Raw genomic sequence first — 26,989 nt, 5'->3', positions numbered from 1 at the left:
AGGCAGCCAGTGCAGAGCGGTGTTTTGTGGTTCCATTGGAGTGTAGTGTGGTGTCATTTGTCTTCCTCAGACCATGGGGCTATAAAGCTGACATTCTGGGTAATTATAGTATAGAAATAGAAAATAGCTTTGTTAGCCCTCGGATTATGGGGATAACATGAGCGGGATCTTCTTGGGGCTCTACAAGTTGTTAAGTCATTGTTGTGCAGAAGTTGCAGGGAAAAAGCTTAAAGGAAATCGTTATTCGGGCAATATAAGAACTTAAAATCAATTATTACATTTTCTTTTAAGTTCACTTATGAATAATCTCCGAGCTCCCTTACTTCCTCTAACTATCAACCTAATTCTGCGAATATTCCACGAATCAATAAGCCGTATTACGAAACAACCTCCATCCAACTGTGAATATCCCCCAATATGCATTTTATCCATCGTTTACTGTGCAAGCATTTTGCATAATAAGCTGCTTAGGCGGCGTACCAAGAAAAAGGGAAAAACGCGAAATAAAAACTTGCCATAACTTAAATTGAAAATGTAATGCTATTAACACCCCCATCCGCCCCAAGGGTTAAATTTGCATATAACAACCTAGTCATGTTAAAAGTGTTGAATCCGCGCCCCCTCTTTCCCATCGCATTCAACATTTTGCATAATAAACAGATTAGTTTTTGGGGGCAACCCTACCTGCTGCATGCTCTACACCCGCCACTACACAGCTGCATAAAATGGAAACAAAGGCAACCCTGCAGTGCTGCCATCTAACATGTAATTAGAACTTACATTGCCTGCTTTTGGGCGGTGGCCTTTGTTTATGTAAATATTTAAACACTAGACTACTTAACCCACATTCACATGCCAGAAAAGCCAAGCCCACACACACATGAGCACAACACACCAGCAGTCCCAAAAAGTATGCAGCACAGCGGCAAGGAGCATGTGTCATGTTACATAAGCACCCCACTAACTCACACACACACAGGCTTGCAAGGCTAAAAGCACAACACAACAAATTGGCACTAACAACAAGTACAGCAAAACAGCACACAGAGATGATGAACAACTAAACACAAGAGCAACAAAAAATAATTAAGCAAGAACTGCATTTTGAAATATATTGTGTGTGTTTTTTCTTCCCATCCCGAAACCCACTCTCTACCAATTTAGCGCTTGCCTAAAAGTATGCTGCATCATTAGTGTCCCACCAACGACTGCAACTACACCAACAAGCAACACCAACGAGGGAAAAAAGGAAAGCCCAGACCCACTGCAGCTGGGAAAATTGAAAATGTATGCTCATTAGTGAGGACAGCAAAAGCGCATTGCAAGGACCGTGGCGGAAAGTTCCTAAGTCAAGCGTCGAAAGCCAAAAACAACGGGCACTCATAATTAGCAACAGCTACAACAGTACAACAACACTTTCAGGGGTGCCTGATGGGCCGAAGGACATCTGGCAAAAGTCAAGGACGAGCTCAAAAATCATTTTCGATAGCATGGCCCAGGCAAGCAACTCCAGTTATATAGAGCCCCACCAGAAGCCAGCAGCCTCAGCGAGCTGATTTTGATTTCGATTTGGAGAATTACACAAATTGGAAGAGCTGGCAAATTATCGCCGATGAAAATTAATAGACTCGATTAGCAATCTAAAAAGCATAAAGCCAGCGAAGAAACAACGCGGAGACAACAGCCGGCGGCCTCTTTAATTTGTCAACCATCCACCACCCATCACCGCCCAACGGACTTCCGCTAAATCCATCGCCCTAAGCCCGCAAACACCGAGTCATGCCGGAGCAGGATAATTACGATGATGAGGTAATTTCTTTTGTTACACAACCGGCGGGGAAAAAAGCGAATATGTTTTGAGCCCAAATATAATTAGGCATAATTAATTTTAAAAACAAATATTCCCCAAAACGTGTGTGCGCGTGCCGGGTTACCCAATTCCGTTTCTTTCTTCCTGGATTCCGGGGATTAGCCGGCAGGATTCGGAGCTCAAGGAACCCCAAACTTGCCGTTGGGATTAAAATTTCAAATTGTTTAATGGCTGGGAAAATGGAAAAGCGCCAGCAGACTGTTGGTATTGGAAAGTGGGGATGTCGTAATCATATTGCAAGGGTTATTGTTATAAAATTGAATTAACATATTTATAAGCTTTCGGGGAACTATTGTTATTACATGTTTTATTTGTAATTAGTGAGAAATTATTAAGCATCGCTGAAGGTTTTTTGGAAGTTTAATGGTTTCTTTATTAAAAAATAATTTAAAGTAAATTTTCTAAAAATAAACATAATGAGTATGCTACTAAATTACAAATTCTTTAGGAGGATTTGTTGTAAAAGGGTAGGTTTTTCGATCCTAGGAAAGAAATAGATGAGGGCAAACATAATTTTTAGGATGTTTACCCCAAGGATTTTCACAAAGATTCAAGTCAGGGCTTTCTGTAAATTTGCTCAACTTAAATACTCAAAGAGCGTTGTAGATGAGGTAGTAAACACGAATGGCAACCAGCCAGTGACACTTGGGGAAATCCCTGATTGGTTTGCCCAGAGATTACCTTCCGCGATTGGACTTATTATTAGCTCCACTTGGCCGACAAGCTGACTAAGCTCTTACATAGCCACTTCAGTCGCGACTCACTCTGATTTCAACTTGTGGCAGTACTTGGGGATGGCAGAAAAGTTCACTCAACGAGTCGGGAAACTTGAATTTCCATCTTGCTCTTCCTCCTCCGCTTTTCCGACTTTGATGGTCAGCTTTTCCCGCTTCGCTGCATTCCTTGCGGCGCCGTGGAATCAACTCGGCGGTTCTGCGCTGCTAATTGAAATAAATTCCGCATGTTATTCAAATGCAAAGCGCTGACAGTGCCGACTACAATTGCAAAATTGAATTAGCCATGCACCGCATGTCCGTGACTGTGTGTGCTCCGCATACTAAGTTGTCCGGCGGGCTTGGGCGGGGTGATGAGGATTTTCCATGCGAAGAGGGAGTGTCAAACGGCTGCAAAGATAAACAGCCAGTCCAAATGGCAATCAGCCATTCGGGCGGAAATCAATTAGCCGGAATTTCCCACTGACGATTTGGTTTTTGGCAGCGCAAAGTTTTGCTCGTCCATTATAGGATCAGTTGAGTTTGACAGTGGAATTCCATGTTCATATTAACTGTTTTGACTGTGCTGATGCCCTCTGATGGGTGTTGTTGGGACGTAGGCATGCCGCTCAATTGAGCACGGAAAAAAGTGTCGAATAAAATCATCCAATGCAGATAAAGCTTCAAATAGACAATTGTTGATTGAGTTCGTAGACAGAGGCAATAAGGTCTTAATATCCTCTCCTCATAAAAATGTGTCTAAATGCGGGTGTCCGAGTCCGAACTTTTTACCTAGCAACAATTTTCGGGATATGAATGTAGAACAAACCTAACAAAAACCATTTCCCAGAAATCGCATTCATATCTAAGAAAATTAACTTCGTCATTCTAGGTCAATTATGAGAATGTCTAGGTATTATTTTTCCACAATATAATTTTGGAAACCGTTTTGGTTTTCTCCTCCTTACTGGTATCTTCTAAAATGTTGATACAAATCATGATTTGTATGGCCTTAAAATTTATTTTTCTTTTCTTACTCGAACCAAATCCATAAACCAACGGCAAATATACCTAAGAACATTTTTTTAGGCAATGTGATATGACTCTAGTAGATTAAATAAGTAGATAGTAAAATAACTCTCTTCATCTACAAATAGTTTCCTAAGGGTTCAAATTTAAACCTCCACTCACTTAAATTCAATTCACTTAATACAAAAATAAAACTAAAAGAAAATATATATACTAAAGTGTATGTACAGCTTTATTTTGAGTTATTACAATTTCTGCTCCATTTTTCAAGCCACATATCAAGCTTAGCCAACCCTAAAATCATAAAGTGCCACCCCTGGGGGCAAGGTTCACAGTAATCGTTCTTGCTTGAACTGCCGCGCGAAGGCAGCCCCTGCACATCGCGTCCAATTGTGTCAGCGCTGGCATATTACATTTTATTTTGACAAATTCAGCAACTTAACGACCGCCGACAGGTGCGCCACCTGCCGGCGGAAGGCAGAGGCGCAAGCAAAAAGTAAGCAATCATGGCCGTGTAATGGAAGCTCAAGTATGTGTTGGCACAGAGGAAACCCGCTCACCCACACACACGCCTGACACACACACACATACAGAAAGGATCCTGCACCCACATGACGGGTATAGCAAAGGCTGTGCCGCTGTGGCCTTGAGCTAAACTGCTGTTGACAACGGCGAAAGCCAGTTGAAAGGGGCGGGCCGGGCAGGAGTCGCAGGTAGACAATGGCTGGCACGCCGGAAAGCCAGACACAGACAGACACAGGACAGCCGCACACTTGAGAGCCTCACCAACACACTCGCGGGCGCCTAGTGCAAGTAGCGTGCAAGGATGCACTTCCATGGGGCCGCATTCTGCAATCGCCGAAGGACTGTTTATGGATTGTTCGTATGGCTGTTTGGCAGCAAGGCAGCAGGCCATAAAGATTGCTTACTTATGTCGACCCCCCCATGAGAAGGGCTTTGCTGCCTCAGCTGATCCTGGGTCCTGTAAGCGGCATCGCGGGTCTCACGCGATGAATCCATTTACTGGTTTCACCTCCTAAAGTATAGTTTATTATTCTTTATAATCTATAAAGGTTCATTAAACAAAGCATTTACCATTTTTATGAAGCTATTAGTTAATTTGGGTATTTTCCGGTACAGCAGTAGCAATATCCGTTTAAAATATAAACGAACCTCCGCATATTATATACATTTTATATAATTAATATAATTTCAAGATGGAAAATGCTTAAGCCCCTGGTTCGAAGACCGTAGTGACCTTCTTTTTGTGTGCCAAACAGATGGTTCCTAATGCGATTAACTGGGTCCTCTCCAGCGCTGCTGAGCCAACTCGAAAGTTAATTGAAAACGACACTTTCACTGCCAGCGGCATGTAGCCACGCCCCTGCGCCGCCCCTTTTCCCCTTTCGTTCGACAAATACTATAACTGGCATCTATTTTTAATGCGCTTAAAAGTATGCAGGAAGGAATTTTAACGCTCAGAGCTTAATAACTATGACAACTTATGCAAATAACCGGCGGCTCTGCAGGACTCAGCCAGCATCTCCCCGAAACCACCTTACAACCCCCTAGAACCCCTGAAACCCCTTAGCCAGCTGGCTCTTTCAACTTTCTGCACTCGAAGAGCAACCAAAGTTTGCCCAGCTCAACCGCAAAAGGCAGCTAATGCTCTGCTCGGGATTGAGGGTGTAGGTGGGTGCCGTGGGTCCCCCGCGCCCAGTCGCATTATCTCTGCCCCCTGGCCAGCTCGGAGAAAGCGAAAGTGAAAGTGGGTTGGTAAAGCAGGTGAGAGGGGCACAGAGCAGGACTTAATTTGGTTATTCCCTGCTTTTAAGCTTGGTCGGGAAAGGTTTCCAGCTCCACCACCCGAATGGATTAAATTTAAACTCTGTACGATGCCTGAAAAAGAATACTTTAGCAGTTCCGGTTATTCGGGTGGCTCAAATCTCAGGTAACCTGGAATTTAATCAGTTTTCCGCTTTTTCCCAAAGGGAAAAACTGGTTTCCCTGTTTGCGGACAGAATGAGAAAGAAATGATAACAATGTTGATCCAGAATCCCACGATAATCAGAAGTCAGCAAAATAAAGAGCGGTGCAAAAAAACGAGGAAATTCCACGAACAAACATCATTGAACGGAGAAAGAGGCTTTCTTTTTTCACAATCAAGGGAATTTGATTTTTTTTTTTTCCCCAGCTCTTAAATCGCTATCCGCTTTCATGCCGATTTCCGCTCGTGCATTTCATTTTCATACATCGAGTGTCGCATTGTGTGCAATTTTGGTTACAATATTTTCCGATTCGGGCCGCAAAGTTTGCACGCCAGGAAAAAAGGCCATAAAGCGGGTGGCCTTCGCTTTTATTTATTGCCGCTCGGGGAAACCGAGATCGCAGGGAATCGGAAAATCTTGCTTAAAATCGGCCAAGTTTGTTTATTTATGGTCCTCGAATTTATAGATTTATTTTTTGTATTTATCGTACCCGGTTTAATTATTTGGCAGGCATAGCTTCTGGAAAAGCGGAATAGTTTTTCGATAACTGGCGCTAAATGGGGGTTTTGAAAATGTAAAAATATATATTGTATAAATTAAATCAACTCATTCGCTTTACCAAACCGCCTTTGAAATATTTTATATATTTCGCAACCACTTTATGTTGCCTTTACTGCGCTGCCAGCCGGATTTACAGCCAACTAATTTTCTCTTTCGCAAAATTGCCCTGTCTAGAAATAATATTTTCCGGCCTAATAGCAGGGCATTAAAAATTTATTGAAATGAATAGGAGGCGCTGCTCATGTGCTCCGCCAATTCCCTGGCATCCTGAAAATCGCCCATAACACCAGAACGTCAGAAGTAAACTCATTCAATTTTGAGGCAGCGACGGTCTTTGTTCAAATTGATGACTGTCATTACTTTTAATTCCTTTAGCGTTAACAGCAACTCATCAAGTTGAGTGTTTAAATTTCATTTATGGCCCTACTTTTGCATATTTACTTGAGCTTGTGTGCAAGAAAGTATTCCCCATCCTGGCAATCAAGCTGAGTGATTCGACATCTCCTGTCCCGAGGACTCTATTACTTGACCCTCCTGACGAAAATAAATTCAATTCAATTAGGACAAATGAAGTATACGCCGCGTGTGCCCTCAAGAAAGCATTATTATTATGATTGTTCCCCGAAAATATTTTCATTCAGCAGAGCGGCAAAGAAAAGTTGCCCGAAAGTTTGCAGAGCTTGAGGTCTCTATTGTAGTTTGATAGTTCAGTTTACGCTGCTTCCTCCTTATTTGCGGCGCAACTGCGGGGCGAGTAATAAATTCTGGATATTTATAGGGGCTGAATGGGGGATGCCTTATAAATAAACATGCTGGCAAAGGACGCCGAGCACTCAGGTACACATGCTCACTCGCAATTTGTCCCCCATTTGTAGGTGAGTCGTGTTATTAATTAAGAACCGCGCTTGATGGGCAGAAGGGAAGCTTTTGCGGGTTGAACATACTATATTTATGCGATTTTAATTGAACACTACCTCTCTATCCTGTGTATACCCCTGGTGGACACACTGTGGGAAAATCGATTAGTTGGGGACTTTTGTCCTGTGCTCTTGATTTGTTTGTAACCCAAAACGAACCTCCGCCACTGAACTTAAATTTATAGGGAATGTCAAGTATTTTAATAGCAAAACATCAGCTCGAATCATATTAAAACCAATAGCCCCTGTTTGCGGAATTAATTTGACGGGCCCAAGCATTTTGGCACGCAACTCTTGATTAATACATTGCCATTTCTTTATTATCTACCAGAACAGCATAGTTTTATGAGCCCTTAATTAATTATTCGGCTAAGCGGAGTTGTATATGAGCCTGTCTGGCAGAGTCCCCCAGACAGAAGCCCCAAATCCTCGTCCCAATCGGTATCAACTCGTACGGGCTGCGTGAGTTTAGTTTTTGTCGTGTGTTTAACTTGGGTTTCTGTTCGCCTTTGTGCTTGACAACATTAAATATGCATTAGGCGGTGATTTCCAAGGGGTTCTGGCCGGGCCTGTTTGTTCTACATGCTTGTTTAAGGGTAGACATAAATAAAGGGGAGAACCGTTTATGAGCTCGCTGGAAGGGGGGGAAACCGAATCATCAGTTTTACTAATTGCATCTTGGCCAACCAATTACTTGCGGTTCTGGCCAGTTTATTATCATAACTTTGGGGGTAATGAGCCGCACGTGCGCTTTATGGGCAGCATTTGCATTCCATCGCTTCGCAATTAATTTTCCTAATGCTTCGTGTTTCACTGTTCTTTCTGATTATTCTTTTGTGATTCTCCACAGTTGGTCTCCAGCAACCCCAACCAGAGGAACTGGCGCGGGATCCTCATCGCGCTACTGGTCATCATCATAGTCCTGGCCCTGATTGTAACTTCGGTGGTGAGTTTGAGTCAACAGCTAACTTGGCCCAAGGGCCAACCCGAACAGTACAGCATGATGTTTGGCCAGAGTCCCTGGTGGTATATTTAGGCAGCCAATTGACACAATTGCGGAAATCGGTGTTACAAATGAATTTATGGGCAATTAAGTTCGATTCAGAGCCAGGCTAGATCGCCCCATTGACACACATCAATTGCCAGTTGGCCAGCCCGAATTCCCAAAATTGATTCACCAAAAGCACCATGCAATTAAATTTGTTTTAGAAAACATGCCCAGAGCAATAACCACAATACTGTCAAAACACAAGCACATTTACTCACCCACACAAAAACAGTAAAAACACTAAAAGGAGAAAATAAGCCTCTAATACGGAAATTTGAATTCTCTGCCAAAACAATTGGTATCAATATTGATAGAACAGTCAAAGCAATGGTCTTTTATAATACGAAATTTTAAGTTAAAAATTTTAATTTTAATTTTAATTTTAATTTTAATTTTAATTTAAATTTATACATTAGTGCCTCAAAGTCTCCTATATTCTTGGCAGTAAGTGAGGGTAAAAAATAGCTCCAAAACGGGAAACCACATAGCAACATAGTTCTGTTTATATGTAAAATGATACTCTGTTCACTTCGCGACACAGAAAAAAACTAACTCTCACGCGTAATTGGATGTTGAAAGTTTTCTCTTTTAATTGGCGAAATTCAGTCGTTCACCAGCAACATTTTTGTGGCCTGCTTTTTGGCAGGCTTTGTAAATATTTCAGCGAACATTCAGTGCCGAAGTAAAAAGAAAACTCAAACTCCCATTAATATTTATGTGTATATTTATATGTATGTACTTTTGAATGTATATAAAACCACTGTGATAAATTTTTGTGTAAATACGTTACGCTCATTTTTGTCTTTTGTCTGCTTGTTTACTTTTTTTCGAATTTGTGGCTGCCTGATAAATTTACCTTCCCACACCACCGACCATTTTCCCCTCCATTCGTTGTTGCTGTTGCTGTTGATGTTGTGTGTGTGTTATTCACGTGTGCCTGCCTGCCTGTCTGTCTGTCTGCCTAACTGTCTATCTGAGTGTGAGTGTGCAGAAGACAACATATAAAATTTCTACATTTATCAAAAAAGGTGCTGCTCACGCCCCCCGATGAGGGCCCGCGGGTCAAAGGCCAGCGCATCAAGCTGCAGGACATCGTCGATGGCCTCTTCGTGCCGCAGCACTCAAATGGCAGCTGGATCGATGGTGAGTGCTACACCTGAGATTAGTGTATCTAGTTGCTACTAAGCTTGTTTCAATTCAAAATAATTTGCATTCTTTTTACAAAAATATAATACGAATGGTTTCAAATCACCAAAAGTATGCTGTAGAAGAAATAAGCCGCTTTCAAAAGCACTGTTGCCTACTTTTAAGCACATTATATATAAATGATTTCAAGCAAAACTAATAAACATCTGAAAAAATTTGTATTTTAATTATTTACATTATTTTAAACTTAAACACCTGTTTACGTTTTTGCATAAAAGGAATTCGCGTCAAACTTATTTTTTAATTTGGCGGTATATATGCTGTGAAAAACTAACGAAGGTTTCTTATTTAATGTTGCATACTTGTAAGCATTTTTTTATAAATGATTTTAAGACTCAATATTTACGGAACACCTAACTATTTAGATTCAATTTGAAACTATAGTCCTAGTTATATGTTACCCCCCTTTTTTCGCGGTGTACGTGATGAGTGCTTCTCGGAGAACGTTCCATCGGTCAAATCGCTTTTAATTTCCGCTTTCGTTTGATTTTTTGCAGGCGAGGAGTTCCTGTACCAGGATCATTTGGGTCGCATCTGTCTGCTGAACGCAGCCAATCGCTCGGAACGTGTCCTCATGTCCAATGTGACATTTGTGAGTACATTTTGTTGATTTCTGTCTCCCACCACCCTTTCGGCCACCCACTACTGCCGCTGTTTGCTTGCCTATTCCTTATCTCTCTGAGCAGAATAAATATTTGCCCCATCTTATTTACGAGTCGGGGAGTTGTCCCAGATAGCATAGTATGCCTCTGGGCGGTGGGAGAACCGGGCCCGCCCAGCTAGGCAGATATCTCAAGTGTACACACTCGACTTGGCAATGTTAACTGATATTATGGCGGGCACAGAAGTGTGCGAAACAAATGGGCCAAGTTATCGTAACCGAGTGCGGCGACTTTCCCCTCAATCCATACAGCGATAGCGCTAAAAGGCAGAAAGATTTTTATGTCAATGAGTGGGTAAACACATGTGAAGGCCAGAGCACGGGGAGGTAGAACGCTTTCTAATGAATAATGCGCGGATGGAATTGAAAAGCAAACAAATAAGGGAAAGTCAAGGCAAGGGAGGGGCAAGAAAGAAAGCTTTCCTTTGCCAACTTGGCAGGCAAACACGTTTTCGAGTGCCTCGAGGGGCCAAGAACGCAACAAGTGCAGCTGGCACTGCAAGTCAACAGTTGCCAGTTGAGTGAGGAAATAATTAATGTGCAGCCGAATCCAAAGAAACACGAGTCGAGCAGTCGAAATGGCATAATGGATATGCAAATTCTTAGTCGGCTAAGGATCTAAGGAACTTTGCCTTCGCAAGCCGAAGCTCAAAGTCAGGCAAGAAGTGAGCAGTGAATAGCTAAATGCAAAACATCAACTTGCCTCTTGATTGAGTTGGCTCTGCAGAGAATAAGTTACAGACTGTTTTCCAGGCAAATTAAGGCGGCAACTCGTCGGCAACAGTTTGGGGTATTCAGGTCCCCGTAAACAATGCCGCAAATTTCGTAAATTTCCAACGAGCTACGCCACCAACCAAACTTCCGCAATTCTGCGTGCGAATCTGAAAAGACCATTAAAATTTTAATTAAAATTGCGTATACGCAACGTGTTCGCATTGTAACAGCCGCACTGGTGATGGCAGGCAGGCTTCTCTCAACGGTTTTCCGCATAATTTGCAGCAGGCTCTTAATACCACTCTCGTTGCCCCACACAGAAAACGCTGGCCCCCTTCACCTTTACCATATCGGCGGACAAGCGATATCTGCTCCTGGCCCAGAATGTTGTGAAATTGTTCCGGCACTCCTATTTGGCCCAGTACACGCTCTACGACATCCAGACCAGGTGAGTTGCAGCTTAATGCCGCGCATTCCAGCACTTAGCCCCGAATTCGTAATCCCCGCCAGCGAGAGCATCAAGCTGCGCCACAGTCCGCACCAGGATGAATGGCCCTACCTGCACTACGCGCGCTTCACGCCCGCTGGAAACGCCCTGGTCTGGGTGGAGGGCTACGACATCTATTACCGGACGGAGGTCCGCAGCCCGGCCGTGCACAGGATTACCCAGGATGCAGTGCCCGGAGTGGTGTACAACGGCATACCCGATTGGCTGTACGAAGGTAAGGGAAATTCGGGAAACTAAGCTACGAATTACCGACGATTTGAGAGGCGGAGCTGTTCCATACCGCAAATTTGCGATTTATTCCAGATCTATGTATTTGTGGTTCTTAATGTAGAAGTGGTCAAACAAGCGTCGAGGGGCTAACAAAATCTTTACAGGTCTGACAGAACCTAACAAATTCCTTAAAGTATGCTGTAAGGAATAGTACTTGACTTGACATTGACATATTTGAGTTCCTTTTTTTTTTTTTTTTTTTTTTTTTAATTAACATCTTTATTTAATATAATCCAGGAACAGATCTAATTAAAGCCTTTAACCTAAATGTTTTCTTAAGTAAATAATCTCTTAATTATAAATTATAATTAGTTTTCAACTTGGTATATAGGAGTAGATCAAATTACGACTAGTTTCAAGTAAATAATATATTCATATTAGTCTCTTAGGAGCAGCCCAAAATGTCTTCTTTTGAGCCTGCGAATTGGGATAGCCCCCTGTAATCTCCGGGCTAGACGATTACGGTGGGCAGTTAGACGGTCGTTGTACCTGCTTGAGAAGAACGATATTTGGTCTTCAACAAGACTCAGGTTTAGGTCATTGTGAAGCGTTTGGCCGCTAACGAACCACTCACAGCCAGTGATTTGTCTTAATGTTTTGTTCTGGACGGTTTGGAAACGTTTTCGGTGGGACGCAGCCGCCACTCCCCAAATTTGGATTCCATATCTCCTGATAATTGAAACTAATGAAATGCTTAAAATATTCTAAGAGAAATTATAATTCAAATTTTGGATATTTATGCTTTGTCTAACCAAACTTCGAAAGTTTTTTTGAGGAACCTACCTAAAACTGTATTACAATCGACCACAGAAATGCTTCAGGAATCAATTCAGTTCTTGTCCTGATAATAAAGTAACAAGTAAAAATTGTATACTTTTTTATGAAATTAAGCTGCTCAACAATCTGAATTCTTACAGCCTCATTTTCAAAAGGTCTTTTCCAACGTACATTGTCATTAACCCTTGCATTTCACCTTCTGGTGAAAATGAGAAAAGATAAATTCTTGAAATTCAGAACACCGCATTTGCATTTGCATTATTTGCAAGCCGGCTGCACGATATCTTACTCAACAGGCACTTATTTCCATTTTCCGTTCTGTTTCGCATTTCGCAGAGGAGATTCTTCATGCAAATAATGCGATTTGGATGTCGGACAATGGCCAACTGATGCTGTTTGCCACCTTCAACGATACGCACGTCCAGGAGCAGCACTTTGCCTGGTACGGGACCACGGGTCCGTCCGGAGGCCCAGCGGCAGCTGCAGCGGGAGGAGGCGGAGGAGCGGGATCCGGGGGAGCAGGCGCCACGTCGAGCGGTAGTAATCCGCATGCCAACCTGTACCCGGAAATCAGGTCCTTACGGTAAGTCGTGACCCCATTAGGTCCGGAGCTCTGGCTATATCACTTTTCGATTATGTGTTAATGATGCCTCAGGCCTCATCCTTGTCCTGCCCACCCTCAACATCTAATGGCCCCCAGCTTCACGCTTAAAATTCATGGAGTGACAGTGGATGGACCTTTTCACAGGTGGATTCAACCTTTTCCCCAGGCCATTCCTCTCCCACCCTTCTCTTTGTTTGTGCTGACAGTTGGGTCATGGAATTAGTTTCTGAGCATAAGACAATACAACACTCCGGTTAGCCTAAACAAGTTGTGACGTATTAAGGTTGATCCCCTGTCAATTGGGTTTGATAAATTGCTAGACGGGCCTCGAGAAGATCAAAGCCCGAAGTAGGTCTAAGGAAAGGTCTGCTCATTTGGGGGCTTAAATCATCCCTTAGGAAGTAAATAATTAAAGCTCTAACTTCGTCAACATACGGTTTGTATGTTTATTTCACAGGTATCCCAAACCAGGCACTCAAAATCCCACGGTAACCCTTCGAGTAGCTGACCTCAAGGATCCGCAGCAAGTGCGCATCACAGACCTGAAACCTCCTCAAATTTTGGCCCACGAGTAAGTCTGTGCTTCCTTTATTATACCGATAAGCAGGTGTTTTTTTAACAGCTTAGGGATCCAAACATTTTTTTAGACTACCAGATTGAACCCACGATTTTCAAAAATGGTTATTTAAAAAATGTCAATGAACATGCGACTTTCTGTTTTTTTTTTGTGTGCTAATTTTAAACTTCGGAAATGGACCTATAGAATTTTTTTTTATATATAAAAAGCTGGCTTACCAAAGGCATTACTTTCCGCCTGGAAAAAATACACCTTTCCAAAAATCAACGGTGAAAATAAATAGAATTGGTTGATAATTTGTAGACCAAATCAAATAAGTTAAAAAAATTCCATGAGTAAATTTAAAATGTATATTTCCAGAAAAATATAATACTCTCTGGTAGCTAGGCACCTTTGCATTATAATCTATTTATATTGTTCCGCCTGGAAAAAATACAACTTTTCCAAAATCAACGGTTAAAATAAATAGTATTGGTTGATGAACACTTGTAGACAAAGTCAAATAAGTTAAAAAAAATTCCATGAGTAAATTTAAAATGTGTGTTTCTAGAAAAATATAATACTCTCTGGTAGCTAGGCACCTTTGCATTATAATCTATTTATATTATTCCTTACTCCGCAGGGATCACTACTTCAGCAGCGCCAGTTGGGTGAGTCACTCTAAGATCGCTGTGGTGTGGCTCAACCGTCCGCAGAACATATCGGTGGTCAGCGTGTGCAAGGCGCCGTCGTTCGAGTGCATTGAGGTGAGTCCAATTGGTTGGATGAGCCACCAATCTGCTAATGAACCCCTTCCGCCTTTCGCTATCCATTGGCCTATTGACCCACAGACCCACCGGGTGAGCGGGGATGGACGTGGCTGGGTGGACACGGTCGCAGTGCCGCTGTTCGCCTCCAACGCCAGCATCTATGTGGCCATCTCCCCGCTAAGAGACGGCCTGTTTGGTAAGTCACCGAGCTGTCGGGTTGGCCTTTGTTTCCCTGAGTGACAAAGCCTGCTTTCTCTCCCTGTCCATTTCCTCTTTCCCTCTGCTCCTGCAACCAATACCTCTTAATCACAGGCTATTTCCGGCACATCGTGCACGTGGACATCGAGAAGAACCGGGTACTGCCCCTCACCCACGGGCCCTACGAAGTGAATCGATTGCTGCACTGGGATCAGCTGGATAATTGGATGTAAGTGATTGCGAACACACGAAACCGGACCACTTCCGTTCGTTGGGTGGAAAATGATGTGTATATAACGTATACGTACAGTTGTTGTTAGGTTAATACTGAAAGCGGTTACGCATAATCTCAGTTTATATATGCATTTAGACTCTGGAACGCTTAATCCAATTATTATTTCATTTTAACTACGAAAATAATTGTACCGATACCAGAAATTGGTGTTTAATGGGTGGTTGGTATAGAGAAAAACAAAGAGAAGATTTCGGTTCCAATGCGTTACCAAAATTTTCGTTGAGGTTGGGGAGATACAAGTAAGGTATGTTTCGAGGGTTGGATAAAAGTGAGTATAGTTTTTTTTATCGACAGGGAATTCCTTTAAAGGAATGTTACAGAAATGATTCGATACTTATATTTTAATAAAACCAAAATAGTTTAAAAAATTAAATAATAAATGATATTAAATTAAATTGTATTAATCATTATACATTTATATTTTACCCTCTGCTTGCAGCTACTTCCTGGGTACTCCGGAGCGCCTGCCCTCGCAGCAGCATTTGTATCGCGTGTCCGCCCTGCCAGCCCGCCAAGGTCAGGCCCTGCACCCACCCGACTGCCTCACGTGTCCGGCGGTAGCGCAGTGGGCGGAGGGCTACGACGAGGGTCACACCAAGTCGCCGCCTAAGCTGGTCACTGCCTGGGATGATGACTGGGAGGATTCCGAGGAGGCAGAGGCGCCGCCGCCCCAGCCCGCTCTGCCGGTGGAGCAACAGCCTCCGGGGAAGGGTCAGAGTGCTTCTCTGCCACCACCACCCAGCGATTGCCTGTACCACGAGGCACAGTTCCCCATCTCCCGAAAGGCGAAATATGTCCTCGTTGATTGCCTGGGGCCTGTGGTACCCACCGCTATAATCTACGGCATCAAGTCCACCGCTTCGGAAATCACCAAGGTGAAACGCCAAAGTACCCAACAGGAGGAGCCCCCCACTGAGAATGGGGAACAAAAGACGCCCAAGGAGGAGCCCAAGTCGCAGTTCCTGGAACTCCTCGTCACCGTGCAGAACAACACCCGATTGAAGGAGAAGATGGCCAAGACGGCCATGCCGCAGATCAAGACCTTCCCTGTGATGATCTCCGGCGGGTATCATGCCCAGGTCAGGCTCTACCTTCCACCTGTTCTGCGCGAGGATGAGATCACGCGGTATCCCACCATTCTGCATGTCTACTCGGGACCGGGCAGCCAGTTGGTCACCGATCGCTGGCACGTCGATTGGAACACCTACCTGTCCGGCAGCAAAGACTATATAGTCGTGGAGATCGATGGACGAGGATCTTCTGGCCAGGGCTACCAGCTCCTCCACGAGGTCTACAAGCGTCTGGGCAGCGTCGAGGTCTCCGACCAACTGGAGGTCAGCGAATACCTCAGGGACAACCTGCACTTCATCGATTCGCGCAGGATGGGCGTCTGGGGCTGGAGCTACGGCGGGTATACGGCTGCTTTGGCGCTGGCCGGACAGCAGTCTATATTCCAGTGTGGGATCAGTGTATCGCCAGTCACAAACTGGAAGTTATACGGTGAGTTTGGCTTATTCATTGCGCGCCCCCGAAATCTCGAGGTTGTGAAATCACCTATAAAGGTGCCTGAAAGAATGCAATACATGTATTTCGAAAAACGATATTCTTTTCCATTGCATACTTTTAGACACCATGATTCACTGTTTAAATATTATTAAATCCATAACTACAATCTTTTACTCTATCATTCCAGACTCCACATATGCCGAACGCTATTTGAGTTTTCCCAACGTGACGGACAACTACAAGGGTTACGAGGAGAGTGACCTCTCCAAATATGTGGACAATCTGAGGGACCGCCAGTTCCTGTTGGTCCATGGAACCGCCGATGACAATGTGCATGTGCAACAATCTATGGTGTTGGCCAGATCGCTGACCAGCAAAGGGGTTTTATATAAGCAACAGATTTATCCGGACGAGGGCCACAGTCTTTCGGGGGTTAAACGCCACTTGTACCGGTCGATGACCGCCTTCTTTGAGGATTGTTTCAAGAAACTGGTAAGTGCAAAGGCCGTGCTCTGACGATTACCTTGTATTATATTCCACTCTCCTACCACAATTATATTTATAACTCTCTCTATTTCTCCTGCTCTCCAATTAAATACATAACCACCCGAATCACCGCCAAAATAATACCACAACTGCCATTTCTGTTTTTGTTTCACCTTTCGGTTGGTTTATCATCGTATTCCCACACCTTCGTGTAGATCGATCAGCAACAACAAAATCAAACAGATTCCATGGATTTCCTGGACTTTCATAGTTTTTATGGCCGCTAAGTTTCCATATCCCACATCCTTCAGATACTAGGTACAGTCGCCGTTGTCAGATTTTTTTGATCGTCGGCTTCTCATTCTTTTCGAGTTGTTAAATGTCGTTGTCATTGTCGATGTTGTTACTCATAAGAGGTTCTCCCAATTGTTTATCAATTCTTCGCTGTTTAAATGTCTTTTGGGGACAGAACTTATCTACTTGCTTTTTATACTTTTTAAGAGTTAATATATAGTTATTGATGTTTAATGTTGAAAATGTACGTAAGCCTCTTGTACTCTTTTCTTTTTATTAAAACTCATATAAAAAGGACTCCAAAATTTGAAAAAATTCCAAAAATTACTAAATTTATTTCGTTAAAATAGTATATTACTTGCAAAACAATTAAATTTCCTCGATTTGTCTATTTAATTTGGAGCAATGATTCCCCTTTGCATCCCATCTGCATAAGCTTTGCCTTATAATTTTCTCCGCTCCCCCAAACAACTTTCCTAGTTCGTTTCGTTCTTAATTTAATACTGAACGCGTTGAGTCTGAATCACACTTGTTACACTTTGGGCTTTATGTGGCTTACCAGCCGAACTTTATCTTGGTCCCTGTCCCAGTCATAATCGTATGTGTTCGCTGTTTGTTGAATTTCGCCCTCTTTTCTGGGGTCCGCTGAGAGGGCCGGAGTTTGGGGCTTTAGTTGAATTTAGTTGTGTTTATGTAGAGTTTGGTTGGATTTTCCTTTGGACTATTTTCGGTTCCTTTTTTCTGTATGGTTTCTGTCATCTTCCTGTGTTTTGGGAGCTTTTTCCTATCACTATTCCGAAAGTTTCGCCTTGTATACTTTTTGCGTTTGCCCTGAATTTTCGTTGATCCTTTGTTTGATTCAAACAAATTGTTTTGGCTGTCCTACATATGGATGTATGTTTGAATGCGAGTGGGCGTGCATTTTGCTGGGACTCTTTGTTGTTGCTCGATGTGTTTTCCTTAAAAGCAGGCTATATACACACAGATACATCACACACACTCCTGAACGTGCTGCTTTACCTAAATGTTTGCTTATGCCTTGATTGTGCTCAACTCTACTTCAGTGATCCTTTTATCCGTCTAACATATTCCTACTCCATTTTTCCACTAACGCTGTCTGCCAATTTGTGTAGAAGTCACTCAATTCAATGTGATGAACTAAATGGCCATTTCTTACTTCCGAAACACAGGTGCCGCCGGAATCGAAAGCAGGTCTGGGTAATGGCGGCGATATGCAACAGCAATAAACACGAATTATGGCATCCGCAGCAGCGAAAACATGAAATATAAACAACGTAATACTGGTAACCAAAGTATGGAACACAACAAACTTCAACCGGAACGTGCGAACGAAATGTTTTTTTGTGAATTGCATTAAATGTGATTTATCATTAACACCCAACCACCCACACACGCGCATAGACACATACACAGAGCTGTAAAATGGCATTCCAAATAGCCAAACAGCAGGAACAACTAAGTTAAATGGCATTTTGTGTAAAATTAATAAGCAGAGCGAAATGCCACGTAAGTGTGCAAAAAGAAGCATAAACAAACAAATGTATGTAGGTATGCGACAAAGAGAACAAAATCAACATGGTTGTGAAAACATAACGCACACAGGCACAACTCACACACACAGACAGCGGGGAACACGAACACCACCATGAAGAGAAAGCACGCACAAAGGTAGGCAATAAAAAGTTACACAAGCGGCTTTTCTTCGGCGACAGGTGTGACATTTCAATGACCGCGAAAAGGGTCCTTAGATTTCGGCAAGCCTTTTGTCACCGCCACCAATAGTCAGTATCTCTGCATTTTTTGTTTTTCACCTATTTTTGTTCAGTGTAAGGTGCTTCTTTTGTATTGTATATTTTAGTTACGGCTGAAAAAAAGCCATTCAAGTAGCTCAAATCAATTTAGCTAAGCCAAAGTAAAGCAATTCCTTAAATTAGTTTTTCACAGGTATTTAGCCAGTCGACCTTTCAAGGCAACTCCATCATTTCTGTTTACTTTTATTGAATTCCATTGTAATTTATACATTTCTTTTGCATACATTTCCCATGAAGAGCAAACAGAAATAAAACTGAAAAACCAATTTATTGAAAATGCCACACGTTAACCAGCTGAGCTTCGTGCTGCGCTGCTCGAACGGAAATGGCCAGCATAAATCAAATCTGACAACATTCTAAATGACATTTTCTGATAGTCGAACGGTTTTATCATTTGCCAAGGGAAAGTTTTGCCAAAAACGTAATAATGGCTCACAGGGGAAAGGGTTTGCGGGCGGAAAGTGGCCCATAAATTGGAACTGAATTTATGGACTTAGCTCATAATTGAGTCTGGATTTCCAAACTGTTGACAGAACGATTGATTGAAGTGAGAATTTTGTTGGACTCATCCCGAGATTAAATACGAATTGAATTTGAGTACAATTCAGTCTCCGTTTGAATAGGTTAAATTACGTTTTTAATTTGTTTTCGTTACTCGTAAATTTGACCGTAAAATTTACGGCCCATCAAGAACAACAGAACAGCACTGAGTAATGTCCGAGCGATGGGCCAGCAGAGAAAATAATTCGTTTGCAGTAAAGTTTAATTAAATCAAACGAAATAAAAACGCAGCAATAAATACGGGATAAATATTTGAAATGAAATGAGGGAAACAACGAGCGAGCTCTCGACCCAAACAAAGGCATAAATACATACTCTCAGATGCAGATATAATTGAATTTTCAAAGAGCAAACAGAAAAATCACCAAATGGCCAAAGTAAAGTTATTATTGAAAAAGTGGAGAGGATTCAATGTGCACTGAACAAAAGTTATGAATCAAACAAACCAATTAAATAGCGTAAATGCATGTAAGTAGCGCAATAATATTTATTAGATAAATTTACGACTTTTTGTTCAACTTAATTGCCGCTAATTTTCAAAGCAGAAAAAAGATTAGTGACAGTATGGTAGCGTTAGTCGGAAGCCATTCTAACCAAGCAACAAATATTTAGTTAAGGTGAATTACAATGATAAACAACAAATGAGAAAAGGTCAAAAATAGCTGCGATACACGTTAAACATAAAATGGAACAAAAGCAATGCTCAAATGTATGGAACGTAAGGAGAAAGTAGGAGCAGAAGAAAGCCAAATGACACCGCATCGCACACTCTACAGAAATCCCAATTAACCCCGTTCCCCCCCCCCCCCCCCCCTCTGTTCCCCGGGCGCAGAGCAGTTTGCAAAAAGATTATCTTTAATTAGACGTTTGGCACACTTTTTCGAGAGCGGCAGTTAATTAGCAACCGTCGTCAAATTCCGACTGGCGGCTCTTAATTCTGATGGTTGAGCAGGAGGTTTCCTGCAGAGGATGTGGATAGGGGTGGAAACTAATGTGGCTCTAGTGCAATGCTATATGCTTATTTAATTAGACATTGCACACCTGAATCCAAGCTCTTTTGGCAAGATACTATTTTTTCATAGTACCATGTTTATGGTTGACATGAAGTTAGCTTCAAATAAAAAATTTATGGTTTGTTTTGGTATAAAATCGTAATTGAGCTATAAAATAATTATTTCATTTAAATTAAATGCAGATTGACACCATTACTAAGTTTCTAAAACTTCTACAAACTCCTCAGAACTGTCTGAACATGAAATCTTCTTGGCACACCCGCTTATTATACACTATAATTTTCCATAAAATCTGTTCAAGTTTCCCGAACACATAGCTACTTTATATCCAGCTAAATTTCTATAAATATAAATGTGTGTATCCGTTTACGTCCTCCGCAGTAGCAATCCCAGCGGTATAGAGTTTCCCCAACTTTCAGGGCAATTTTAATAATAAAGCCGCGTTGGCCGCAAAGTATGCTACGCAAAATGTGAGCTCAACCCCTTGCCACTTCCCCTGCCACGCCCCTTACTTTCAGGTATGCCGTGATGTGTGCTGGTGTTGGAAAATTGCAAGCCAACATAAATTTATGTCTGCCTGACACTTTTATGTGCCTCGCTGGCGGTTTCAGCTTTTTACGTCGCGTTTTTAGACGCCGGCAGAACGCCTGCCAATGTTTGGCTAAGCCGCAGGTTTTCCTGTCCACAATTAACTCGCGCAGGTGTTGCTGAACACCTGGAAAGGGAAAGGGGGTGTGCCTGTGCAAAGGCGCTTATATTTAGCCTGAAAGGTCGTCCGTAAGAGGGACTGCAAAAGGCCAGCTGCTGCTCTGCCATCCCCCTGCTTCCGCCCACCTGCCCCATGTCCTGTCGGCCCACACAAACAAAACAAGGGATAAAGGTGTTGGCCTTGAATGGGCACATAGGCTGGGATCCCCCTACTTCCCCGGGATGAAGCCATAAGTGCGATGCTGTGTCAGAACCATAGGTATGAAAAACATAAAAAGAATAGTATTGAAAAACAAAAACATTAAATGCTTTCTATGTAGTGTACTAAGGACCAATTATTAATGAGACGTGCGGGAATAATTAAACAAATATATATACAACCGAAAAATATGAAAAGGTAGCAACGCGCATTAGAGGATTAACTAAATTTGCAATATATACATAAACACACATAACGACTACTGACTCAAATACCATTTAGTAATTATACAAGCATATATACCTAATGCTATATACAAGAAATCAAATAAATATGTATACACCTGCGGATATGGTAGATTAGTTCGTCTAGAGGATCAAGCGTTTGCATTATTCGAGTTATAGCCCTGTAAAATCCCCCTCAGAAACAAACACTCTGTATTGTTGAAATACTCTTAGCTCAAATAGCTGGACCCCCGTGTCAGCGGCTCTGTAAAAAAGGGAACCTGTAATATAAACCTATACATAACTAAAAACTATACTTTGATATATGATAAATATATTTTATAAACAACTTTTACTCTTAAACAATAAACAATTTTAATACTCTATCTTCAGCCTTACCGTAAACTAAATGAAAGAATCTAAGAAAGAAAGCAGTAGGAGCCCAGCAGGCCAATGTGCAGAGATGGAAATCTATCATAACCTAAGCCTAAAACCAACGAAATCGAATTAAAGTTGTTAGTTATGTTGTTTGATGTAAATAAGCTTTAAGGTGGTTAGCTCAATGCAGATACTTTGTTTACTCCTTTCGTCAAATATCGTTTGAGGACTACTTAAACCGATAGCGAAAACAAAACCTTTGTGATCCAACAAGTTTCTTCTCTTCCATGAAGCAAAACCAAAACTAACCAATATAATATATGAATTTAAACTTAATATGTAATTACATTGACTTAATTAGCTGAGACGTTCAATAATTTCGCCTGGCATTTAGTAAAGGAAGTCGTGACAAACGAAACTAACTAAAATAAATGAAAGCATGAAGCCAAAAAAGAAACGTAAAAATCTATGAGTTTTTATTTTATTTTATGGGGCAAATAAATGTTAAATATATATTTTATCCTAAAACTAATTTTATTGAGTAAGTTCACTTTAATTCAGATCTATATATATATTTTCACTATTATTAATCAATTCTTTTAAGAAATCCCTAACCCCATATAATCCAATTTCGTTCTCCGTTCAAAGAATATCGACGAGCTCCTCGGTGTATTGGCCAACTAAATCAAATCCACACCTCTGGAGTCCGAATTAAAAATGAAATACTGCACTCAAAGAGACCCTCTATAAATCGAAAATGTAAACCGTGGAAAGTCCGGTTTGGCAATCTGCATAAAACACGAAAGAGTTGCAGTGCCCAAGCCCCCGGACTTTCCTCCCACGGCCCTTTGTTGGCCACGAACCGCGGACTAAAAGGCGGCACGCAAATGGCCACAAAATGTCCGGCTGGCATGCAATGGCCATCAGTTTGGAGCCAATGGACGAGGGCCAGGGGCAGGAGAAAGGGGGCTCGGGGCTGAAATCCCCTCCTGCCACCGGGCAAACTTTCGACTTAATTGGCCAATTGTTTGCCAAGGCGCTGAACAAGAAAAAGTGTTGCATATTTGATGCCGTTTTACACATTCCTTTTTTCCCCCTTTTTCTTTCCAGCGAACCGGAGCGGAGGAGGTGGCAAGTTTTAAAAGCCCCCGTTTCGGCAGCTAATAATTTATCGGTGCGATTTCGGCGAGCCTCTAATTGCCACTCAAGCGGGGCGTTGGCCATCGGTTTTCGGGAACAAATATGAAATCATGGTGTATAATGCACGGTTGGCATGGTCGCCTGCTCTAATCACGCTCATAATTGAGGCGCTCGATGAAAATGTCCGGCACAAATTGCCGACCACTTAAATCGGGAAACCTGAAACGGCTGAGGATGGGTGCAGGATATTTGTATCGAGAAATATAACCAGGACCTCCCCCATTGCCCAGACCCACGTGTGTCACTACGGTCATTATCTGAGTATCGTTAGTACAGTCATTATATAACATTATTGCACTTTCCTATACGGAACATTACATTTAATATTAAAGTATTCACGTGCATTTCTTAAAAAAAGAACTAACTTATTAGTACTTATAGTAATAATAGGTACTGAAAAGGACTACAGAACTAGTATTGTATCATATATATAGGGAAGTCCTTTGTCGGACCAAACGAAACGATAAAGGTAGGAAATGTAAATGAGAGATAACAATGTATAAGGTGAACCCCTAATGTATCAAGGACCTTTAGTGTTCCTCAGAATTCTTGCCTCCCTTTTATAAGTAGGTTATAATTTACAACTTATACTTATATCATATCATATATCATATCATATTACATTCGAATGTAATCAAAAAAGGTGTCAGCTTACAGCAAACATGACGTGGGTTCAGTGACCTAATTTCGGCTCCGTTTAATTTAGGGCATCTCAACTAACGCTGGGATGTAAATTTTAAGTGCTTGCCTTAATTTTTTGCGCTGATTCGTTATTCTGGGCACAGCAGCTATTCTACGACTGCCTGCCGCCCATTCCGCCGCTAATGCCAATCAAAGGCCGGCCCATGTCCTGACATGGGTTCCTCCAACAGTTGGCTATTTTTGCGCCATTGTGAAACGGAGACGCAGACTGGATGCTGAATCTGGAGATGCCAGCCGCCCGTCAGAGAAGGCCAGAACTCAATACTGGCGCAGGATGATGCCCTATATACGAACGCACAAACATAAATAATTTACATTTCGCATGGTCACGCACAAATCATGTGAGCCCCATGCCCAGAAAATTGGAACAGTCAGACGGAGAAATTGGAGTTTGGTTGGGGGCTTTTCGATTCTAGTGGGGGCGGGATGCCGCATGATGCGTATAAAAGTGACAGTTCAACATGGAAACCCACTCAAAATGTTAATTGATACGTATGCAGGGCGACCTCGGGCCGCGGGGCTTCAGAAAGTTTTTCCGTCCGCTTTCGGGGCGGGAAACTTTTAACGGAATAATTTTTAGGAATTATTGGAAACCTGCTAATAAGGTTTAATGTTCAAATTAAATAACTTTTTGCGTTTTAAAAAGGATTTATTTGAGCAACAGTGTCGGAAATACAAGTGCAAGGTCTGAATATCATTATTTTAGATGCACCCAATTTTGTTGTTGGTTGCTTTGTATTATATGTACTTTTTCAGGTTTTTAACTAGTCATGATCGCCGAAAAATTCTCATATAATAAAATATTCTGCATTTGTGAGTTTCAACAATTTATGAACCTAAGATTATTGATTTTGCAAAAATTCTACAGAGCCGCTAAACTGGTAAACTTTCATAAAAAATAAGTCAATAAGTCATAGATAATCCTTGGTATTATTTAACTTTAAGTAAATATTCATTATATTTCAATAAATAATTTGAAATCTTTCTTTTGGAGACCCTGGGTAAATTGATTCAGTGGAACCTGCCTATAACAATAAAACGAACTTTTATTTTGTACATGTAGAGAGAGAGTTGCCACACGAACTCCGCATATTCGATACACCGTCACACAATATATCGATATCCGGGTAAAATTTAATAGTCACCACTAAAAACACATAGCAGCTGTTTCCAGAAAAAAAATATTTTTTGAATAACAATAATAATCATAAAGAAAGTAAAGTATTTTATTTACACAAACGTTAATTACTAACCATGGAGAGGCTGAACGATGACTGCGTGTGCCACATACTCGAGTTCCTGCCCCTCGTGGAGCAGATAAAAATGGCCCGGCTAGCGCCGCGGTTCCAGGAGCTGCTCTGCCTGATTGTGTGGCGAAAGCCGCGCTACCGCAAGGTTTCCGTATCCGATTCCATGCTGGAGCCGCTCAGCAAGGAGGACTACGTCTATTTCTTCGAGCTGACAAGCCCCGCGATGGAGGAGCTGTACATTTGGAACGTGCACAAGAAGGCCTTTGACTCGTACTTGGGTCGCCATCTGATGAGACCCGAGCTGGCCTTCTACCTCCGCAGGGACTTCAGCAATCTCCGGGAGCTCTGCATCGCGGACGAGAGCATGAACAACGGCATGATCCACACGATAGCCAAGAGCTGTCGCCAGCTGCGCAGCCTGAGCGTCTCCAGTGCCTACGTTACGGGGAAACATATCACTGGTTTGACCAACCTGGAGACTCTGGTGGCGCCCGAATGTTCCGTGGAACTGTCCTACCTGGTAGAGCTACTGGAACAGCTCCCACTGAAGCACCTGGACCTCACCTCCAACCGGCATCCCGTTGAGGCGACCATCCTGCAGACAGAGGGCAGCAAGCGACTAGAGCGCCTCGGTATTTCGGATGCCCAGGACTTTGGCTTCCCGCTGGCCGATAGCCTGCCTCACCTGACAACGCTGGTCGTCAGCTACCACAAGGTTAGCCCCGAGAATCAGCTGGTTATGCTAGAGTCGACGCGTCAAAGGGTAAAGCAATCCGAGAGGAAATTTCCCAAGCGCCTGCAATCCATCTTGTGCAATGTGGTGGATGTGGAGGTGGCCCTCGAGCAGATTGCAGGCCTTGAGAAGCGCCATCCGAGGGACACCCCAAAGTTTAACGAACTGCTTAAAATAATGTATTTCTTGTCGGATCCGCAGGACGGAGATAAGAAGTAACCTTGAAATCGCAGGGGATCTTCGTCAGACCTGCCCCCATGTTTGCCCTTGTAAATACATAAATAGGTACTAGACGTCACCCAAGTGACAAGTGGAACTGATATGTTTATCTGCTACTAGCTGCTCCCTAGTGTAATTATGTGTCTTTGCAGATAAGGCCTGTTTGTTCGGGTCTATTATATTTACCAATACGATTTTGGCGCCAGTTTTAAAAGCTTGACTAAATTAAATTATTCTACATATGCACAGGTTGTTACATTTTAAAGTTATTGTGATTTGTTTTCTCTCAACCTTTGCTTCGATATGGTAAAAAAAAATTGTTTGTTCCTGGCAAACGTGTTATCTTATTCTACATTTTAAATATTTCTGTTTATCGTAGATGTGTTAATGTATCGCCGTCATAAATGAGTTTATTTTTCTGCCAAAGACTTCCCAGAAGTTCGCAGAATTTTGCTTGTATCCGGCAGTTTTCTGAAAAGTACTGCATTACTCAAAATGTATTTGCTAAAATATAAAAAGAGGCTTAAGAGCTTAATCCACATTTTTATTTGAAGCAAAGAAGATTAATAAAATAATGCAGAAGATTCCTAGATAAAAAGTTAGTTTAATTCTTGATAATATCTGGTCAAATTAATCCACCAAAAGGGTATTCACGATTGCGGTGAGCCTGAATCTAGTCAGGTAATTCTGTATGTTGTTGGGTTCCGCGTGCACTCAATAGCTGCACTGTATAAATTTTTATTAAGTTTAGCGTGTGTATATTTTGCCCGGTGCGGAACAATCTTTATTATTTCATTCAAACGGATGAAGCTGTGATAGAAACGAACCAAATATTCCATTGACTTGTTAGACCCCGGGTAATTGATATACATGTGTCCATCAATTAGGACCCAATTGTCAGACTCTGCATGCTCCCTTTTCTTTTTTGTCGGCACAATTTTCCCATGGATGGGAGGTAGATTGTTAATAAAATTTGTACCATCGTATTTGTACACATTC

General features: G+C 42.1%; 2 protein-coding genes and 1 long non-coding RNA gene across 7 annotated transcripts in view; 2 read left to right on the top strand and 1 right to left on the bottom strand.

Moving 5' to 3' along the window:
- Positions 1-22,010, top strand: part of LOC108033860 (uncharacterized) — a 37,039-nt gene extending 15,029 nt beyond the window's left edge. Inside the window, exons 2-16 of one of the 4 annotated variants that reach the window (XR_007763356.1) lie at positions 1,165-1,809; positions 7,929-8,024; positions 9,155-9,269; positions 9,830-9,924; positions 11,028-11,155; positions 11,218-11,429; positions 12,599-12,845; positions 13,324-13,437; positions 14,066-14,189; positions 14,274-14,388; positions 14,505-14,619; positions 15,125-16,185; positions 16,379-16,683; positions 18,162-18,660; positions 21,902-22,010. Coding sequence is in view for 3 of the 4 variants with exons in the window: in XM_017108498.3 (XP_016963987.1) it covers positions 1,780-1,809; positions 7,929-8,024; positions 9,155-9,269; positions 9,830-9,924; positions 11,028-11,155; positions 11,218-11,429; positions 12,599-12,845; positions 13,324-13,437; positions 14,066-14,189; positions 14,274-14,388; positions 14,505-14,619; positions 15,125-16,185; positions 16,379-16,683; positions 18,162-18,218 (2,814 nt within the window). In the remaining variant the exon portion in view is untranslated. Of the gene's footprint in view, positions 1-1,164; positions 1,810-7,928; positions 8,025-9,117; positions 9,270-9,829; positions 9,925-11,027; positions 11,156-11,217; positions 11,430-12,598; positions 12,846-13,323; positions 13,438-14,065; positions 14,190-14,273; positions 14,389-14,504; positions 14,620-15,124; positions 16,186-16,378; positions 16,684-18,161 lie in introns of those variants that run through there. The other 3 variants (XM_017108498.3, XM_050884907.1, XM_050884908.1) reach the window with 3 other exon arrangements.
- On the bottom strand, positions 7,371-8,515 carry LOC122818807 (uncharacterized). 2 transcript variants are annotated; one of them, XR_007763357.1, is made up of 2 exons: positions 8,345-8,515; positions 7,371-8,190 (listed from the first exon to the last, which is right to left on the bottom strand). It is a non-coding gene; the product is annotated as an uncharacterized LOC122818807 (long non-coding RNA). The 2 variants fall into 2 exon arrangements; XR_006368297.2 differs by having other exon boundaries at positions 7,371-8,098.
- Positions 22,011-24,894: 2,884 nt separating the features above from the next.
- On the top strand, positions 24,895-26,719 carry LOC108034005 (uncharacterized). Its single transcript, XM_017108735.3, has one exon. It carries the CDS (start codon positions 25,043-25,045, stop codon positions 25,988-25,990), a length of 948 nt encoding a protein of 315 aa, XP_016964224.1. The 5' UTR covers positions 24,895-25,042; the 3' UTR covers positions 25,991-26,719.
- The last annotated feature ends 270 nt before the right edge of the window (positions 26,720-26,989 follow it).

This window comes from Drosophila biarmipes, chromosome 2L (genome assembly GCF_025231255.1).
Source record: "Drosophila biarmipes strain raj3 chromosome 2L, RU_DBia_V1.1, whole genome shotgun sequence".
Lineage (NCBI taxonomy): Eukaryota > Metazoa > Arthropoda > Insecta > Diptera > Drosophilidae > Drosophila > Drosophila biarmipes.
The sequence above is the reverse complement of the archived record's forward strand: the minus strand, read 5'-3'. Positions and strand labels throughout refer to the sequence as shown.